The sequence below is a fragment of the Coccinella septempunctata genome, chromosome 8, assembly GCF_907165205.1.
Source record: "Coccinella septempunctata chromosome 8, icCocSept1.1, whole genome shotgun sequence".
NCBI classification, from domain to species: domain Eukaryota; kingdom Metazoa; phylum Arthropoda; class Insecta; order Coleoptera; family Coccinellidae; genus Coccinella; species Coccinella septempunctata.
Genome location: NC_058196.1, coordinates 12,652,258 through 12,674,374, shown reverse-complemented (window position 1 = coordinate 12,674,374; position 22,117 = coordinate 12,652,258). Strand labels below are relative to the sequence as shown.

General features: G+C 34.3%; 1 protein-coding gene across 1 annotated transcript in view; it reads right to left on the bottom strand.

Moving 5' to 3' along the window:
- The window catches only part of LOC123319384, a 28,882-nt gene extending 7,067 nt beyond the window's left edge, over positions 1 to 21,815 (bottom strand). The window contains exons 1-2 of the mRNA XM_044906305.1: positions 21,328 to 21,815; positions 15,670 to 15,761 (exon numbers count right to left, since the gene is read on the bottom strand). Of these exons, the coding sequence (XP_044762240.1) occupies positions 15,670 to 15,761; positions 21,328 to 21,372 (137 nt within the window). The 5' untranslated portion in view covers positions 21,373 to 21,815. The remainder of the gene's footprint in view (positions 1 to 15,669; positions 15,762 to 21,327) is intronic.
- Between the last annotated feature and the right edge of the window lie 302 nt (positions 21,816 to 22,117).

Sequence of the window (22,117 nt, the reverse complement as noted above, 5' to 3'; positions counted from 1 at the left end):
GCAGACCAATCCGCGAAACTGGCACGATCCTCTGATCTTCCCATCACAAACTTTCAGTTGCACTCAGACCTAAAGGCGACAATAAAGTTGAAATCCCTTCGAGATTGGCAAACCAAGTGGAATAGCAGCAATAACAAGCTACATGCAATCTAACCTGAAATCGATTCCCCGCTAAAAATCAGTCTCAATAGAAAGGACAAAATAGTAATTAGGAGACTAAGAATAGCACACACCAGGCTTACACACGGCTACTTGATGTCATCAGAAGAACATCCTATATGCGAATACTGTCGAGAAACTCGTTTAACTGTAGATTACCTTCTATCTCGCTGCCCACATTATGATGAAATCCGTCGTCGAATGGGACTCAAAGAAAATTTAAAGGACAACCTCAACTCAGCAACGCAAATTGAAGCAACATTGAAATTTTTGATAGAATGCCAATTGTACAACCACATATAATCAATGTATCTAAAATTATTTCCTTTTCTGTAGATACCCATTCTTTGTATACATTAATGTCTGTACTACCTAGATGAATAGAACTCTGTACCATGTGTCAATGGCCTAGTTGCCGAGACACGTTAATTACAAATAAAAAAAAAATTATTGATATTATTATACTTGAAATGAGTGATTACATGAAATGACTTAGATTTTTCTTTTCGTGTAATGATCGACATCGTTGGTCCTTTCCCTGAGCGGTGAACCTTTGAAAGCGATTTAATGTATGACTGAACTAGTTTCATGCTTGTTTTAATATAACATAAGATACTACTCTTCATTCCGAATTAAATTGTGCATCTAACTCATTTTCGGAAAAAAAATAACATTGATGGTTTTTCCCCGTACCCTTCAATTGAGATAGTTGAATCTGACATCATTGTCACGTCATTCAAAAAGGTAGGAGCTAAGTATATAAATTTATTTATTTTACGCCACTGCCTTAGTGTCGCGCTAGACAAAGAAGCATCGAATGTTTGTACCACAACAAATACATCCATAGCACGTCAATGTCCATTCCAAGTATTTATGTTCTGAGTGTGAAAGTATGAAATGTGGGAACAATCTAAGTTGGCTCAGAATGCATTTTGACTTCATACTCTGCACCGAAGAGTATGGAAAATTTAAATGCTTGTCGATTTTATTTATTAAAGTGACTGCTAGAAAGAGTTATCTACGTATAATTGCAAAGTTTATGTGAAACGATAGATTCTGCTTCCGAACATCTCAAGCCGGTATAAGTACAGGGTATCCCAAATTACTTCATTTTTGCTGTTTCTTGTATTTTTAAGCTGCATTCACAATCAATTCGCGGGCACGAATGTTGGCACGAAATTAACTATTCCCAATTAACTTCGGACAAAATACTCAAATGAATTAAACATGTAACTGATCAAAATATAAGTATCATCCATAGCCGGTACGAAATCCCTCAGCGAAGTGATAGTTTTCAGCTTGTAAGGAATTTTGCCAATTTCCAATTCCGTGCTAGTCTTGAATTTCATTGTGAATGGTAACGGAAAACGCCATCTGTTAAGCTTCCGTACCGAAGTGCACTTCGGCCCGCTAATTGATTGTGAATGCAGCTTTAGACTAGATAGGTAAAACCGTCGAGAGGAGATCTGAAATCGATTTTTGCAGAAAGTCCATTAGTGGAATACATTTCACGATATCTTCATTTGTTTTGAAGATTTAAATAAAGTTTGATATTTCGCCGATTTGTAAAATGTGCCGTAGCTTCTTCATCTCAAAAAATATTCAAAAACGAAAAAACCTTCAACAGGCACTTTAGCATTGAGAATACGATACTCCTAAGGTAGTTTCGGAGATACGGGGTAATTCATGAACATTGGCCTAAACTTGAGATAGGCATAACTCTGGAAGGCAAAATCCGATTTCGATAAAATTTTATAAGTTTGTTTACTTCAGAAAGCTCTTTCAGATTAATGGAATATCCATATTTTCGGGGCACTACTCAGAATATCATGATTTTTCTTTCAAGCCCCAATATCTATATTTTCAATATCCCTCTCAGAAATTTCGTTATTGCTATGAAAAACTACATAATTTATTCCACGGAATTCAATTTTCACATGGCCTGGCATACTCCTCAGAGAAATGAAACCAGACGTCCTGGTTTATTCCTTCCGTGCTATTATTTATTGTCTTGTAAAGTTGTCTCTGAAATAACTGAAGAAGCCTGTGCAAAAGTTGAACAAAATCCCGATGTGATAAAAAGGGCAATAAATAATCTGATTTTATAAGCTAGAAATTGTGTCGAGATGAACATTTTTATTGTTGTTTCATGAAAGGAAATAAATAGGATTCAAGATTTCCGCAAAAATGAATTTTTTTATCTATATCTATTATGACGCGAATACATTTACGGATTACATTCTCCAAGAGGGTTTACATCATTTGTATCTAAATTCAATAAGTAATTTCAAAAGAATTCACTGCTCGATTTTGCATACTTTTAATCACTTTTTTGAGAACACACAGTGGGTTCTGAAAAGAATTAAAAAAGAAATGAAAAAAAGTCGAACAGAATTTAAAAAAATTCAAAATCTTAGGAAAAGACGCTACCTATTATAACCATATTAATAAAAACGGGATCGCATTCGAAAAAATTACATAAAACATGAATTTCCCCGATTTCTATTCTCTTGTGACAAGTGTGCCATGCAAAGTGAAAATTGGATTCCTTATAATAAATTATGTAGTATTTCATTAAATAGCGAAATTTCTATAAGGAATGTGAAAATATAGATTTTGGGGCTTGAAAAAAAAATCATGATATTCTGAGTAGTGCCTGAAAATATGAATACTTCATGAACCGTCTGAAAGAGCTTCGTGAAGTGAACCAACCTATAAAGATTGATCGAAATCAGTCCTTGCCTTCCAGAGTTATATTTATCGCAAATATAGGCCAATATTCATGAATCATCCCGTATCTCCCAAACTAATAGCCTTAGGATACAAAACAAGAGCACAAACAACATCTCAGTAAAGAATTGAAAATATGCATTTCCTCAAAGTCTAATTGTAAATTGAGATTGAGTATCACAGTTGGAAATAGTTATTTTATCAACTATGTTATTGATGAAAGCGATTCATGATTGAGATATTTTAACGTTCGAGATCATTAATCGCTCAATTAATAAAGGAGTTGATTACACGATTTTTCCGTCGACCACATTTTCAATTGAATGTGAATTCTTGATTGCAAAAATTTTCTTTCGATACCTAGTCAACTTTGACACCTTATAAATTTTCTATGTTCATATCGGAATCATAGACGTATTAAACTATTTTATAGGTTTATGATCGGAATGCTGATATTTATGCGGTCGATCCAACAATTCGAGAAATCCATAGAAGGCATATCCATAGATAAACTTAAAATATAGATGGATCACTCTACAGTGTATAAAGTCACTGTAGATCACTCTGACAAGTGGCGCCATCTATTGTTATGGTACACTAATCACAAAAAATTATTCTAAATTTATCGTTAGGTGTCACTGCATTTTGAGCTTTCGATCGTTATCACTCGTGAATGACCGTGATCTCCGCCGAATATTCAAACGACTAATCAAGATATCCAGAGACCGACAGACTGAAATGTATTTTTGATTATCTTTCAATCTACGAATTGACATAATTTTCCAATAAATTATTCAATAGGCCAAGCGAAATGTCTGCAAGAGTGTAGTCGTGCTGTGTTGTTATGTGCAAAAATCGTGATGCAAGGAGGTAATTATGCGACATAACATTGAATTCAAAAGATCCTAAAACCTTTATTTCATAGGATGTTCGCTACTTTCCCATAGTACAATTAAACATCGCCCTACAATACTCTCGAGGAGGCAGGGTTTTCTCACTGAGGTTTCTTCTCTGAGCTCTTGTATCATACGCCGAATTGTATGGTACCTCATTACATCAACCTCTACTGAAACTTTTTCATGTCATACATATGCTGTATTGTTTGATATTCAAAAATGTATTGCTGATATTCAATAGAATATGCGTATATTATGTATAAATATTGAATTGTTTTTTGTGATTAGGAATTATGGTAGTGCATGAGAAATATTTTTGTGCAATGAAGAAGTTTTGTAATTAGAATGAAGTGAATTCAAGAGCTAATTTCAATTATAAAATGAATCCGTGTTTGAAGAACAATGTACCTAATAAACTTTTCAATTATGAACTGATATTTTTTTCGATTCTTCGGATCAGAGAAAAATCCAGATAAAGATTCGTATTATTCATTATCTCACTGCAATTTCTAAATGAGCCATTTATTCGATTTTTTCTCAGAGTTTCACTCAGAAATTTTCAAATATATTCTGCCTTGATCATTACAAGAAAATCGAAAATGAGCGTTACAGATTCCCTTTTTATTTGGTACGTGTACCGTGAAAACAGATGACGCTGAAGTTTGTTTTTCGAGTGGTCCATCTATTCTCTGTTCATTTAATCTATGGGCATATCCGAGTTGTGACATTTTGAGTTAATCACATTGATATCGTTCTCTATAATATCTGTTAAAGAATATGTGGAGCTCGTGAAAGCTGTTGTTATAGTACATAGATATATTGATTACTCTCTAACCATCACAATTTTTCTGCAACCTCCACAATTCATCTCTCCTCAATTCGCCTGCTAGGTACTAGGAAAATCAATGCGACATACAAATAAAATAATTATTTGGGAAGCTGCTGAATACTTCTATATTACCCATGACAATAATTCATTAATAGGAAATTAACCAATGAAAGTGTTCATTATTAGCTAATTTCGTGTACGTTAAACAGTGCTATTATTAAAAGGTCGGCGGAAAACGTCTATTATGATCTATTATCTCACATTTTTCTGAACAGTCCATAATCTTGAAATCAGCACCACTGTAGAGGATTTTAAAACCATCTTCCAAATTGAACTCACATCCTTGTTCGAATAAATGGTTACCGAAATGGGAGTCGTTATAATGTTGCCCCAACCTAAGGATTCTTAAATGTTAATTCATTATCTGTTTGAAAATTCCACTCGTTTTTCCAATGTATAAGGCATCACATATATTTCAAATTAATTTATAAATACCGCTATTATTTTACTGAGGAAATCGAAAACACTCAGGTCCAGTTCGAATTTAATCATAATATCAGACAAAACACCTAGGCAATTCGCATATTACAGGAAAATATGAGAAGAGGTTGAAAGGCGCCGATCTGGGGGTGAGGACGTCGCTCTGAAGTTTATTAGGGACGTTTCCACGATACATTTTTTAAAATAGCGACACCTGATTATGGATGGAGCACCTTTCACTGTTATTATCAGAATGTGAGTGGACTTAGCTCGAAAATTTTTGAACTTTTCAACAACATTCATTTCGAGTAGTGATTTTGATTTGCTGGGTATGACGGAAACATGGCTGGAGAGTGGAAAATGGAGTTTCAGACTTGGAGTTGTTCCCGGTGGACTACGATGTGTTTCGTTGTGATAGGGACCTAAATGCATCCGGTGTATCAAAGGGTGCTGCTGTGTTGCTTGCAATTCACAGTAAATACAGTGCGACTCGAATCGACTTGTATTGTATATATCCGAATATTCCTAGTGACTTATCTGAATTATTTTTTGATACTTTCGCCTCACAGGAAATTATATTTAATAAGAATTTACTAGTTATTGGTGACTTCAATGCCTCATTATTTAATGGGAGCTGATCTGATCGTAAAACTATCGCTTTGAACTCCTTTTCTCACATATTAAATTCGAAACAGTTCAATAATAACAGGATTCTGGATCTTATTTTTTCCAACATGAAGTACAGTATCCTAGATGACACTTTTTCTCCAGTTGATGCGGAGTCTCACCATCCACCGATTCATTTTAGTGTTGGGGACTTGTTGTGCGTCTTCGAAATCATAGAATTAATAATTGTGATGAACCTATTGAATTCAATTTCAGAAAAGCTGATTTCATGGCGATTCACGACATGATACTTGGGGCTGAATGGTCGGATATTTGATTGATTGACGAGCCAGAGAAGGCTTGTGAAATCTTGTACGCAATACTCTAAGATATTTCTGATAAAACTGTTCCTCGTCTCGGAGAAGGAGAAACTTTTCTATATGGTATAATGCTGAAGTTGTCAATCTTGTGTTCAAAAACGAAAGAGTGTGGAAAAAATATAAAAGAACTAAAAATACTGTTTTTTGAATATAAACAGCAAAATATTATATTGGATCCCGCTCACTTCTGAGCATTCGTTAATAACCAGGAGTTCACGAATTCCTGGTGAGATGTGGGATGCTCAAGGCACTCTTTTAGAGTACAATGGCTCAAGGTAACCTAAAATGTGGAAAAGTGTTTATCAGGTTCTACAACGCGTGCGCTCAGATAACGTTGACGTGGGCGTTGACTCGGATGTTGTTCATGTTGGTTTTGTTTGTGTTGATGATTCGGAACTGGCTGTTAAGAAATTAAAAAACAAGAATACAGCCGGACTAAATGGCATACCGAGTTTTCTCGTCCAATATTGCATAAATGTTTTAGCTTCACCACTCGTGCACATTATGAATTTATCATTGAAGACGGGTGAATATCCATCAGTCTGGAAACTTTCTAAAATTATAGCAGTTCTGAAAAAGGGGGATAAATCTATTGTAACGAACTACAGAGCCATATCAATTCTGTCAAATTCTTCTAAACTTTTCGAGATAATCTAATATATAAAATTCTCGTGTCACAGTTTTCGTTGCCATACTCCTCCGAAACGGCTTGACCGATTTTGATGAAATTTTTTGTGCTTATCCGGTATCTATGAGAATCGGCCAACATCTATTCTTCATCCCCCTAAATGTTAGGGGTAGTCCACCCCTAAATTTTTTTTTTATTTTTTAGACAAAATTTTTAATTTCTATTTTTACAAAAATACATACAATCCTCAATTTTCACCCTTCTACGATCAACCCTTATTTTTTAATAGCCATTTTAGTAATTTAATCATTTTTCCTCTCCGGTCGAAAACTGATCAATCATCATTTAATTAGTTATCCCCGCCAGATGTCTACATGTGCTTATTTCACGCATATACCACATTCTTACCTACATACAATATACACATTCTAACATACATACATACTTACAATAAGTAAGCTTTTTTTTGTCTACACTAGAAATTACTAGGCTCCTGTTTACTTTAGCGCCCACCTTGGATGTTTGTCTTCGATTTTTTCATCAATTTCAATGAATTCGAATGTTGCCATTAAGAGAACTCGATGAGTTAATGATTTCAGTTAGTTCATTCTGAAAAATGTGGGAAATTTTTCAATTTTCGATTAAATATAAATAATGGTTTTGAGGTTAGGTTAGGTTAGTTTAAGTTAGGACAGTGAAAAATCATAAACTTTTACCAAAACAACGTTTGCCGGGTCAGCTAGTCTAATATATAAAATTCTCGTTGCCATACTCCTCCGAAACGGCTTGACCGATTTTGATGAAATTTTTTGTGCTTATCCGGTATCTATGAGAATCGGCCAACATCTATTTTTCATCCCCCTAAATGTTAGGGGTAGTCCACCCCTAATTTTTTTTTTATTTTTTAGACAAAATTTCTAATTTCTATTTTTTTATGATAACATACAAAAATACATAAAATCCTCAATTTTCACCCTTCTACGAAATTAATTATATGGCAAAACAACGTTTGCCGGGTCAGCTAGTTTTATATAAAAATATATTCCCAAGCATAAGGAACACGATAAGTTCTGAGCAACACGGATTTATGCCACAGCGTTCAAGCTTGACCAACTTAGCGGGGTTCTCGCAAGAATTGATTGAGACACTGTATCAGTCTGAACAACTAGATATTATATATAAAGATTTCAGCAGAGCATTCGATGGGGTGGACCACTAATTATGAAACTGAAATTTAAACTTGAATTTTCGGATGGCCTGCTGAAGCTAATGGGCTCATATATGTCAGGGTTGATAATTCAAATTCATTTATATTTCTCACATCGTATGGGGTGCCCTAGGGATCGAATTTGGAACCGCTTTTATTTATTTTATTCATGAATGATTCGTTCGATGGGATGGAGTTTTTGGGTTTGCTTTTTGCAGATGATTCGAAATTTTTTCTGAAGCTCTGCTGGACTGCGTTTCGCTGCAGCATGCTATTGATCGATTATTTCGTTGGTGTAGTCGTAACTGCTTGAGCCTGAATGTTGATAAGTGTCGTGGAATATCTTATACCAGAAAAAAGTTTTCAATTCGGTATCCTTATAACATAAACGGAAATGATTTAAATCGTTTAACGCAGACCCGGGATTTAGGTGTTCTATTCGATGAGAAATGTTCTTTTGTGCCCCACATCGAAAAAACGATATCCTGTGCCTTCAGGACATGCGGTTTTATGGTACATGTTCGGGATTGAGATTGAATGGACTTTGTCCGTTTCTTTTTGTTTTGTTTTTCTTTTAGATTTGCACCAGGGTGGTTATTTTGGCAACACCGCTACCTCGGGCCACAAGGAGAGGAGTCGTTCGGAGTGGCAATATTGATTGAAAATTCGATCGCTCGAGTGTGTGTCGCAAAGAAAAACACAAAATTTCGTCGGGCATGTGCATCGATCAAGCCGAAGGTGAGTCAAATTGCTGTTTTGGTGCATTTTGTATTCACTTCTTTGAATTTTCGAATTTATTTAATATACAGTCCACTTTTATCGAAGTATTCGCGTACTTAACAGTGCATAATAGTGAATACTTTTTGAACTGTCGTACATTCATCTCCCTATTCAATTCCTTGATAATATAAGGTGTAAGCTTGAATAGGCGAGCATGATTTGGCGACATATCTATGAGACCAGGCGCAAATACACTGAGAAAACAATTTATTAACTATGATACATATTTATTAATATTTAATATGGGCTTCACTCGAATATGGCGTAATGAATCTTTATTTCTCAGAAATAAATGCTTTATTGGCGATCCTTAAATAAATATTTCCTAATAATTAATATATTGAAATATTTTATTAATAATAAATTGATTTTTTCGTTTATAGAGGGTGTGGCGTAATGAATGGATAATATGGAGCTTGCGGGTGGAGGACTCTATGGAGGTTCAGAAAAATATATTTCACGTTTACTAAAAGTGCCTTGGTTTTCGAGTTATTGGAGATTTTCGGTAATTCAAGAGAATCACACTCTTCGCCGCTCGTATTGCAGGCAAGACTTCAAATGAAGGAATTTTTTCAAACTGTATTCTGTATAGTATTCCTGGATAGATGATCTATCGAATGGAATTCATTATTTTTGAGGCGCATGAATAGTTCTTCATGAAAAAAAGATCTAACTCAACTTTTCCGTTTAGCTTATTTTTTTTCATAAGTTCAACCTAGCATGGTGTAAAAAATATTTTAATTACCTGACAGCCAATGCAAGAAAAAACATGCCCGTTTCATTGAGATTCCGAAATGGTATAACTCTCAGTATTTTCAGCATTTAATACAAAATAAATTCCTATTGAAATCAGTTGAAGCCTAGTTTAATGTAAACACTGTTCATTAAATTTTTAGCAGCTAAAATGAGAAATGCAAGCAAAATAAAACAATCATCTATAAGAAGGTATAGAGCATGTACTGAAGTTCATGGTGGCCTCTTAGAGCTGAAACGATACTCATTTTAAAATTGTTGATATGCAATAAAGCAATGATTCATTAGTAGTGTGTAGACTATAGAGCATGTATCAGAACTCATGGTGGCCAATTTAAACATCATTTGTGAAACTTTATTTGATGAAACGATATTTTAAAATTGTTATTTTGTCTCGTTTTATTTTATTATTGAACCCCAACGTTGTGAAATCAATATTTTCGAATTAATTTCAAGTTATGAATTGAATTTCAACATTTTCGTAACAAAGGTCTTGACTCAATGTAATAGAAATTAATTATTACATACCTTTTTTTCTTAATTACAAAAGTGCTAAAATTCACTTCGTTACTCGAAATTCGCTTTAAAACTATTAACTTTCTAACTATAGGGCTTAATAATGAAAGAATACGAGAGAAATTTTTTTTCAAAATATCGTTTAATTGAATCGAGTTTTACAAAAAAGTGTTCAAAATGGGCATCAGGAGCTCTACTAGATGCTTCACAACTCATTATGAATAATTGCTTTATTCTGCTTGCAAGTCTCATTTCAGTTGCCAAATATTAAAGAAATAGCCTTACATCAAACTCTGCCTTGACTCATTGTAATAGCAATTTATTTTGTATTTAATGCTGGAAATAGAGTGAGTTATACCATTTCAGAATCTCAGTGAAACAGGCATGTTTTCTCTTGCTTTGGCACTCAGGTAACCATATTATTTTTTACACCACGCTGGGTTGAACTTAGCCCCAGAAATAATAATTTGAATTGTATAGCTCATCTATCCGGGAATACTATCCGAAAAACAGTTTGAAAAAATTCCTTCATTTGGAGTCTTGCCTGCAAAACGAGTGGCGAAGGGTGTGATTTTCTTGAATTTTCGAAAATCTCCAATATCTCGAAAACCATGGGACTCTTACTAAACATAAAATATATTTTTCCGAACCGCCATAAGGTCCTCTACCCGCAGGCACCATATTATCCATTCATTACGCCACACCCTGTATATAATAAGCTTCGTTATTAGTAATAATGAACTTTCTTAATAGTTATTATCAGGTTTTTTGAGAGATGAACCTATTGAATTCAGTCCATTAATAAAAGGTTAATAAAAACCCTCCAATGAAAATATATTTATGTTTAATTTATTATTACAGATGACAAATTCGAAAAAGCTTGATATGCATTACATTATCACTCAATTTGAACATAAAAATAACAAAAAAATACAAATAAGTCATAGACATATCATCAGCACCATAGAAAATAACCAACCTTTTCCTGTGTCTGATTGAATCCTCAAAAAATTAACCTTTTTCGAATAGGGTAATCCTTCCTCTTCAAGAATGTTTTCCACATAATTGAAAACACTCACTGAACCCTCTTCACTTCACTTCACTTCACTCCACTCACTCTTTTTAACGCGATAGACAAGAAATTATTTGTAGAAACCGCTCTAATAAGCTTGTTCAAACTCTCAAGCCACAAAAAAAAATCAGCGATCTTGTGAAGTTATCAAAATTGAAAGCTTCCTTTATATGGTTCATACATGCAAACTTCCCTGTCTCAAATTCTGACATTTGACATTCCATCCAAGTTACGAGTACATTTAAAAATATGAGGGAAATCAAATATTGTTAAAACTCGCTGTCCATTAACTAAAGTGGAATGGATAAGGTTAATCATTTATGTGATCTGAGAATAAGGAGTTCACGGCAGTTTGGTTGGTACTGCCTCGTTCACAAACAGTCGCACAATTTCTTACATCCACTGCTTGTAGTTCCTCAATTATGTCTACTATTAGATGTTGAGCATGATATGCTGGGTTAGATGGTCGGCCTAAGGAACCTAAATCTTCGTATCCTGATATCTTCTGATCCCGAATATCATACGATAGACCATACTAATAGAAATTTCATCAAAAATCAAAACAAAGTATGCATCCACCTAATCCATGTAACCTACCTGAATTCTCAAAAATTCTAGAACTGATTTTAAAATTCCGCTTTGAAAAGGTATATTAGAGAGAAGAGTTTGCAAAGTTCTAGGTGCTGGCAATTTTAAAACTGATCTTAGGTATCTGAAGAGTCTCGGGCTTCTTTTATACATGGAGAGAGCGTTTTATCATTTATGGTCCATCTTCGACCTGGAGGTGATTTTGCCGAGTTTCTCAATTGGGAATTGATGAAATGCTTACTAACTTAATTGGAATTTTCTTCAATGAGTTTGAATTTACCGTCCTTAAACAATCAGTTTATTTAACTAAGCTTTCATTTCTCAATAATGCTTTCAATTCAGAAAGTTTGGATGCTATATTTCGGTGTATCCGGTACACATCTTCTTCTACTTCATTCGAATCATCAGCCTCCTTCAGGAGGGAAAATTAATGTCTTCTCTCTGAATGTGATATGGTGCTTTTATTATCACAAATATAAAGAATAACGTCTTTTTCTGGCTCGTTTGATTGAGATATGTTGAAATGAAATGAGGTGCTGTTCTCAACAGAGAGCATTCTCAATAGAAGCAGGAGGAGAATGAATTATTAATATTATATCATCCTGATTCTCCGTAGGTAACGAAGTACCCCTAAGAAGCTCCTTGAGCTTTTAAGAGTTTGGAGAACCATCAGTTGTGTTCTCGAAGAGATGTTCCTATCTTGATTGCTGGATTGTGAGATTATGGGTATAGGATTATGAATACTATTATCATCAAACAGTTGTTAAGTATTAATAATAATAATAACCACCACCACGAGCCCGAAAACCTGGAAAGGGCTCCAACAGAGCTTAATCCTTTTGATATCTCAGATATCTGGGATAAGTGAATTTTCCTCTGGAGAGGAGTGTGAAAGCCGCAAGGCTAAAGTCATAATTTCTAAATACAGAGATTTCGAGGAACAAACCAGAAGACAGTGGAAGCTGAAAGATATCAAGACCATTCCTATTGTCATTTCGTCAATAGGCCTGATACCGAAGAAACTACTAGAGAACTTGAGGAAACTTCAGTTGGACGAAAATATCTATAGAGTCATGCAGAAGGCGGTACTGCTCGGAACGGCGAGAACTGTACGCAAGTACATGGGGAATGCAGAAAAACACCGTCTGCGCCGACAGGAAGTGCGAGTGGAGCAAGAATCCAACCTACAGCAGGGAGGCGAGGAGCGACCCGGACCCGACCACCATCACGAGCCCGAAAACCTGGAAATGGCTCCAACAGAGCTTAATCCTTTTGATATCAGAGATATCTGGGATAAGTGAATTTTCCTCTAGAGAGGAGTGTGAAAGCCGCAAGGCTAAAGTCATAGTCCTTCAGCCAATAGTAAATTTCCACATTCTGTATGCATTTAAAAAAAAAAGTATTAGTGGGTGGAAATGTACAAAGATTACTGGGTAACCTCTCTGAAAATAAGTAATGCTGATAACTTTCCACCTGGTGCGTTATATCGATTGGTGAAATGGATAAAGAATTCTCAATGGAAAATAGTATCGAATATGTTGAATGAAATATAAGTATCTGAATTTGGATAATTATATGTGTGAATTTGATGATACGATGGATTTACAGGGGGTTTAGGAATTGACAGACATTTGAGGTACTTCGGTTCCCTAGGATTATTGAAATCAGAAAATCTGAAATGATCCTGACATATTCGGAAATAAAAATCATTGATTTCCGAATCTAAACCACAAATTTCCATCCAAGTTTCTCTTCTTGAGGGATCTTCGGGAAAATAAAAGAAAGATTTTTTTTTTCACAAGGGGGCAAATTTCTTTCGGGGGCACTACTGCAAGGAGAAAATACACAAGAGTAAGCAATATTATAAGAAGATGACGACTTTACTGTAGTACCAGACATATAAAAGAACTAATGGCTTAAAAGGAAAATCAACCAATAATATTGAATATTCATGAATTACTACTTACCTTTACATTTACCTGCATAAATCGACCATTGAGATAAAGGCTGACTCCATTCACACGTTCCATCCTCTCATCTGGTACTTGCTACAATAGACCGTTGGTCGCGGTGGCAGGTTTGGGTTAGTCCGTCCAACACACCCAGCAATCAGTAATCAGTAATCATGTGGTACTTCGTACCTCAGACCGAATACGAAAGGGCGGCCCAGCAACGGCGCCGCAACTTAAAAAAAACGGATATGTACACGGGGTCTTAAAGAAAGCGCAATTTTTTGTAAATCACATGTGTCAAGATGACGGCAGTTTTCAAAACCGATAAGTGTTTTTATAAGTTCGAAGGTGGTCATCTGAAGATATTCAAATGCGCTATTTTTCCCACCTTATTTTGATATTGAAAGAAGAGAATTCGGTTTTCACAAAATGCGGAACTTGGTTTTCACATAATGCGAATTTGTTTCATGCTAAGTATTTCATACACCTGTAGGTAAGCAATCATAGCAGAACTGTATTCAAATTTCATTTCACGTGAAATACATGAATAAATATTGTCTTCATAAACAGGATGAGTCAGATCGAAATATTCATACATTCATATATCATACAGGGTGTTTCACCCCGATTGTCAATTGAATGTTTTCGGAGAAGTAATCAAAATTTCTTGCTGAAAATTTTCATGATGCGGTTCTAGACAATGAGCTTTCTGCCATAAATATTTTCAGACCTTGTCAACATCCGGTTATATGCCGGCATTAGAGTTCCTCATTTGGAATGGCACACGGCACACCTAGTATATCTTTGCATTGTTAAATAGCCGATTTGGTGGCTATTCCAATATTGTGCTATACCATGGGTAAAAAATCTATGATATATGTGTTATTGTTATTCTTATGATAAAAATGTAGAAATCGCGCACAATTTTTAAATAATCTTGCTGGGGTGGGGCCTTTCAAAAAAAATCTTCGAAGAGCAAGAAGACCAGAGAATTCACCAAAACTCAATATTTTATGAGTGTTTTGAGAAACAAATCGTATTAAAACCTGCGATCAAGTATATAAGATATGCAAGTTTCTATAGTAACGCGAAAACTCGAAATATCAAATAGATTCTATTCTATATCTTGTTTCATGTTTCGAGTTCTCGCGTTACTATACTATAGTAATCTGCAATCTACTATACTTAATGGCAGGTTTCAATACGATTTGTTTCTCAAAACACTTATAAAATGGGAATATATTTGTTGTTTCACGTTTCTTCAATGTGTGGCTTGCCTAAAGTGACAACGCGTCGATCGCTTATTCGTTTTTCGACAAGATTTCCGAAGGGCTTAGAGTTTAGTAATCCCCAAAAGTAATCGCGAGCACTTTAGTGATCGGAAGATCTTTAGGTATTACTAAGCCTTTCGATAAAGTGCTCGGATTACGAAGTACTAAACACTGGTTTTAAAAAGTGCTTGAGAATACAGAAAAGCTTCAAGTGCTTTCACAAGCACTGTGACAAGAATTTTTATTGATTTTTCATTTTAATATTGATCGATAGTAATATCTGTGACCGGGCGCATGACCGCTGCTGAGAGGGGGGCACACAGCATGTCCAAGAGACGCGAGACGCGATTTTTCATCAATTTGTGAGACCTATATTTAAATTAGCGATCCTTGTGGAAGAATTATTCCAAATTATATTGTTTATAATAAGAGAATATTGTCCTGGTTGCAGGTAAATGGTTCACCATTGATTAATGTCATAGGGTATTAGATTTTTATATACTTTGCAGATTTAATTAACATAATTTGACCTCACGTTTTTCGAAACCATTCCATAAAATGAATATTAACAACAAAGAATCAGAGTCTTCTTGAAAATCACCCCTGTGAGAGAACCCAACCGTTACAGCACTAAGCAAAATGCTCAGGCACCGCCCTGCTACTTTGTCTTATCTTATCATATAATTAACACTGAATAAACAGTTGTGTGAATAGATGCAATAATTAACATCCACTAAATTAATATGCAGCCTGAGGAAAAAATATCCTGATATGCTCGACTGTCATGTAAAACATAGAAAATAAGTTGTCTAATTTACTCACGGTTTTATATTCTTGACCGAGTATCCACAGACAACCTGACTTTCATTCCACTGCTGAATAGAGTCAATACTGAAGGCATAGTTCGAGTGAGCCTAGAAAAATTTGCAATATGAATGAGGCATTAGTAGGGAAATTCAACGAATTTGATCAAATGAACAGTTGAAGATGATGAATGAATTGAAAATAAGGAAAATATACGATTATTTCTATAAGTGAGCTCACTGCAGGTCAGAAAGTATGAATATGAATTATTAAAGAATAACTGTATTTGATATGCAGGGTTTATTATTATTTAAAATATAATGGTAATCGGCAACGTTTCGGGCAGTACCCTTTTTCTAGCCTGTAAAAAACAATATACACAATGTAAAAACGACAAGAACAAACAAACAGTTTATAAGTATTATAAAATTCTACAAACTTTGTTGGATAGAGATCTGATTCTTTTATTACCTTCGCAATAATTCATTTTTAGTTATTTCCCAACTTATTTGTTGGATGTCATTGGTGTTATGATTTCAAATGATGCTGGAGTTGTTACGTCAATAATGATTTTTTCTTCTTGTTTGTTTTTGTTGGCTTATTTGATACTGTTCAAAATAGTGGAGTAGATGTTGTGAAGGTATCTAATATCTGATCTGTCATTAATTGATTTTTCATTTTGTTTTATGTGGATCATTTCGAGAATTTCTCTAGATTTTTTATTTTTTTCTCGGTCCAACACTATGGTCTCGTCATAATTGAATGTGTGTCCATTCTCGGTTTTGTGCTTGTAAAGTGCTGTTTGTGTTTTGGAGTACTTGTGTCCTTTCAGTCTGTCTTTCAGTTTTTGTTCCGTCTGTCCTATGTATACACCCTCACAATTATTGCAATTGATCTTATATACCACATGAGATGTTTCTGTTAATGGTGTTGGTGATTTTAATTTGCTATATAGTTGTTTAATTGGAGTTTAATAGAACCGTATACGTCGATTCCTGAAAGCGAATTCATTGAAGCAGTACAATTAACGTTAGGAACGTGTTATTTCAAGTTTGAGGAAAATTTCTTTCAACAAATAGACGGAGTTTCGATGGGTAGTCCTATTTCAAGTACGGTTGCTCAATTGGTGATGGAATATTTAGAGGAAAAAGTTTTGTCCGGAAAAAACTATAACATTACACTTTTCAAAAGATATGTTGATGATTGTTTGATAATAACATCAGAAAATTAGATACAAAGAATAATTGATGATCTAAATAGTTTTCACCCTAAAATTCAGTTCACACTAGAAACAGAAATAAACAACGCAATAAATTTTCTAGACATGACACTTTTAAGAATGAACAACTCAAAACAAACAAAACTTTATAGAAAGGAAACATGCACGGACAGAATAATAGATTACAACTCAGCACATATCTATAAACAGAAGAAAGCAATTATGATCGGGTACATTGACAGAGCGCTAAAACTAACTTCACCTATACAGGGTCTTTCACGAGGAACCTCACCCATATTTATACAGGAAACTACTGAACGTATTTTCATGAAATTCAGCACTTATATGTATTTCACGATGCTGATGAAATCTAAAATATTTTCAAGGCATGAGCACCTCCGGTTTTTCCGGAAATGACGTCAACTTCCGTTTTTCAAATAAGAACACCATTTTTTTATTGCAGAAATAGATTCCTTAGAGAATTTCAAGTTATTTTGATGAAACATTTTTCAGTTTTGGTTGAAAAATTCTCTCTGAGCGGGAAAATTCGAAAAAAAAATCGAAAATAGAGCTTCGCTGAAACAAGAATAACTTCGAGGTTTTTGGATGGAAAATTTTCATTTTTGGGATTTTTCAAGATGTAAGATTGATGTATACACTTCGAAAATCGAAATCGCGATTCATGATACAGGTGGTGAAAAAATCGCTTTCAAAGATTGGGATGACAAAATCGTGAAAAATCGATTTTTTCAAATTAGAACCCCATATTTTTATGGCAGATATTGAATCTACGTTAAAAAATAATGTGAGTGTATGCATCACACCCTTGCCCTAAAGTGGATATTTTCTGAGTTATTCACAAAAAACTGTTTTTCGTCTTGAATTTTCAGCTATTTCTTTTCCCTTCACGCCAAAAAGATGAAATTTTCAGGAACTGTTATTTGAACCATGCTGTAGATTTTTCACCCCTTCTTGAAACCGACTTCAAGTTACTATTAGGAGAACCATGGCAAACTCTAGCAGTTATAACTAGAGAAGATGCTCAAAGTTTTGACCGTTAATTTCTAGACATTTATTTATACGTCTCAGGAATGCTTCGTGCGTTGCTCTTCTTATTTCATCGGGAGGAAGAGATCTGCAAAAGTGTTTAAAAACCAAATTGAGTTTCAAAACTATGAATCTAAAAATCTAAACAAACCTGAACGCATTCCTGACTCGTTCTATGCAGTCCTCTTTATCAGTCAGGGGAGTTGAGTAGACAATATTTTTTATCCTACCCCAAACATAATAGTCTAAAGGAGTTAAATCGGGAGAACGTGGTGGCCAAAGATGTGGACCATTGTTCGCCAACCATCGATCTTCAAATAGCCTGTAGAGGATATTTGACACATTGAGTGAATTGTGTGGAGGCGCGCCATCTTGTTGATACCATAAGTCATTATGGTTCTGTACTAGCGGCTCAATTATTTGAGTCAATATGTCAGAATATCTATCTCCTAAGGGAGAACATTCTTTAAATAATGCAAACATGTGTAGTGTTCTATCTTACCAGTTAAAGTCCCATCATAAATGTGAACATCGAGAATTGCATTATTTTTGATGGCGCAAAAAACATTGAAACTCCAGGTCTCTTGAGAGTTCCATTGTCTGAAGTGGTGGTTGTTCTCTTCATCTCAATAATGACTGATATGCCTATTGAAAGAACCATTCTTTGTGAATCATCATAGCTTCGCAAAACTCTGCTCTCCTGACGAAATCAGTTTCCTTCAAATGCTGTACCCTATTGAATTTATATGGGTGCATTTTAGGTTTTTTTAATATTCTCCAAACACTCGATTGAGGGCCTGTTCCGATATTGCTGGCCAACAATCGAATAACAATAGAACTCGAACGACTGGGCCAATAAACATCGTCTCTGAAATACTGACAGTACTGTTCAGGAATATCGGAACAGACGGTGAGATAATCCCAGATCAATCTCGGCATCTTTGAGAGAATTTTGAGGATTCACACGAAAAAATGCAAGAACTGTAATTTCGTTGTTCTCATCTTCTACTACACTTTTTTCTCTGTGTATAGTTTTCTTAACGAAAGATCCGACATTTCTCAAGTTTGTCATGGTTCTGTTAATGGTATCTCTCGTTGGTCTGGGTCGGTCAGGAAACCTCTCAAAGAACAGTCGAATCGTTCTATCTACAACTTTATTACATTCTCCATGAAGTAGAATGAGATTTAAATAATCTTGATTGGTGAAATTAGGCATAGTGATCGATTTTATAACTTAATACGAATTATCACCAAATTAATAGTAAACACAAATGCTACTGAATAAAGAGGAATTTGGCAGATGAAATTAATGATATCTATCATTAAAAAAAAGAATGTAAAACATGGTAAGTTTTTGCATATGGTTCATAAGGAATTATTTATTTATCACTGGAAAGAAAACCGATGGCCGATTAGTTGAAATAAAGAGGTTTCCGATACAAATTCGAATCAAATTTCGCCATCTATTTAGGAACAACCTGTAACTTTTTTCTCTTGCATATTAGGGTAGTAAAATCTAAAACATGGTTTAAGTAATAGTTCCTAAAAATTCCATCTTTTTGGCGTGAAGGGAAAAGAAATAGCTGAAAATTCAAGACGAAAAATAGTTTTTTGTGAATAACTCAGAAAATATCCACTTTAGGGCGAGGGTATGATGCATACACTCACATTATTTTTTAACGTAGATTCAATATCTGCCATAAAAAAATGGGGTTCTAATTTGAAAAAATCGATTTTTCACGATTTTGTCATCCCAATCTTTGAAAGCGATTTTTTCACCCCCTGTATCATGAATCGCGATTTCGATTTTTTAAGTGTATACATCAATATTACATCTTGAAAAATCCCAAAAATGAAAATTTTCCATCCAAAAACCTCGAAGTTTTTCTTGTTTCAGCGGAGCTCTATTTTCGATTTTTTTTTCGAATTTTCCCGCTCAGAGAAAATTTTCCAACCAAAACTGAAAAATGTTACATCAAAATAACTTGAAATTTTCTAAGGAATCTATTTCTTCAATAAAAAAATGGTGTTCTAATTTGAAAAACGGAAGTTGACGTCATTTCCGGAAAAACCGGAGGTGCTCATGCCTTGAAAATATTTTAGATTTCATCAGCATCGTGAAATACTTATAAGTGCAGAATTTCATGAAAATACGCAGACCCACCATCATACAGGACATTACTTCACTTTTAATAAAAAACAACTATCCTCTACCACAAATAAAGAAGATAATTAAACATCGCACACACAAATTATTCAACACCGAAAATTCAACAGATAAAAAAAAAGAACCAATCACATTCATACCAATACCATACGTACCTTCTCTATCTGAAAAAATAGAAAACATCTTGGAACCCTACAGCAACGTAAAAATTGCGCATAAACCACACATTCAAATTAAACAACTATATAGCAAGTTAAAATCACCAACACCATTAACAGAAACATCTCATGTGGTATATAAGATCAATTGCAATAATTGTGAGGGTGTATACATAAGACAGACGGAACAAAAACTGAAAGACAGACTGAAAGGACACAAGTACTCCAAAACACAATCAGCACTTTACAAGCACAAAACCGAGAATGGACACACATTCAATTATGACGAGACCATAGTGTTGGACCGGGAAAAAAATAAAAAATCTAGAGAAATTCTCGAAATGATCCACATAACACAAAATGAAAAATCAATTAATGACAGATCAGATATTAGATACCTTCACAACATCTACTCCACTATTTCGAACAGTATCAATTAAGCCGACCAACAAAAACAAACAAGAAGAAGAAATCATTATTGACGTAACAACTCCAGCATCATTTGAAATCATAACACCAATGACATCCAACAAATAAGTTGGGAAATAACTAGAAATGAATTATTGCGAAGGTAATAAAAGAATCAGATCTCTATCCAACAAAGTTTGTAGAATTTTATAATACTTATAAACTGTTTGTTTGTTCTTGTCGTTTTTACATTGTGTATATTGTTTTTTACAGACTAGAAAAAGGGTACTGCCCGATTACCATTATATTTTAAATAATAATAAACCCTGCATATCAAATACAGTTATTCTTTCATAAATCACACAGGGTAAATACTTATCATTCGATAAATATGAATTATTTCATCAAAAAGTTTATGATAGTTATGAATCAGACAAACCGAAACAATTATTCTGAGATTATTTCAAACTTGATCACTGAACAATCAGCTGCTCCCCATTAAAAAACGTTTTCTGGACGTACTTATTAAAAATTCCTTAAATCAACTCTAATCTTGAAGTGGTAGTAATCAATTCATCGGGGCAGAATATATCTACAGTAAGGAAAATTATGGTAAAACATGATTAGTGGAATAGATTCAAATTTTATTGAGTTATTTGAAAACTGAAAAGACTTACCAACAAAAACAGACTTGAAAAAATCCAAGGTAGTATCATTTTCATCACATTTATATTTCACGAATTTCACATAAATATGGGTTGATGAATTATCACTATAAAATTACTGATTTATTGATTCCGTCTTGATTTTTTATTATATGCATTGATAAACTGATCTCAAGACTTAGTATCTTGCTTCAATTCCATAAACGCTAGGAAAAGTGAAAAAAATGAAAATTCTGTTTCAAAATACAAACTAACGACGGCGACGTTCCCAACAAATGTAAATATGCTCAGTATACGTGTGACATATGGAAGTGCAATATTTATTGCTGAAAAATTGTTCACATATTAGGTTGAAAATTAATGATTTCATTTATATAATATATTGACTCGCCTTATTTTGAAGCCCTGATTCATTTATGATATTTGATTTATTTTCACGTTTCATAAACAAAAAATGTTCATTATTTCGTTCAATTTTCAGATTATCGAGTATATTTGGCTTACAAACATAAAGTGACGCAAAAAATTCATATCTTCGGTATTTTGTTTCATGGGAAAGCGCTCGAACCGGTCACTTTGAACTACAAAGATTTTCATGTAGGGATAATTGAGGAGTTTGTTATGCAACTTCTACGAGGAGAGGCGGTCAGTTGTGTTTTTCTAAATGGCAACCCCGACATTTTGTACCAAAAAATGGATAGACTACTGTTGTTGTTTTTATCAAAAATAATTTAAATAATAAGGATTAAATGGTATTAACCGTATTGGGGTGGAAAACATATTTTTTTTGAGTTCGATGACA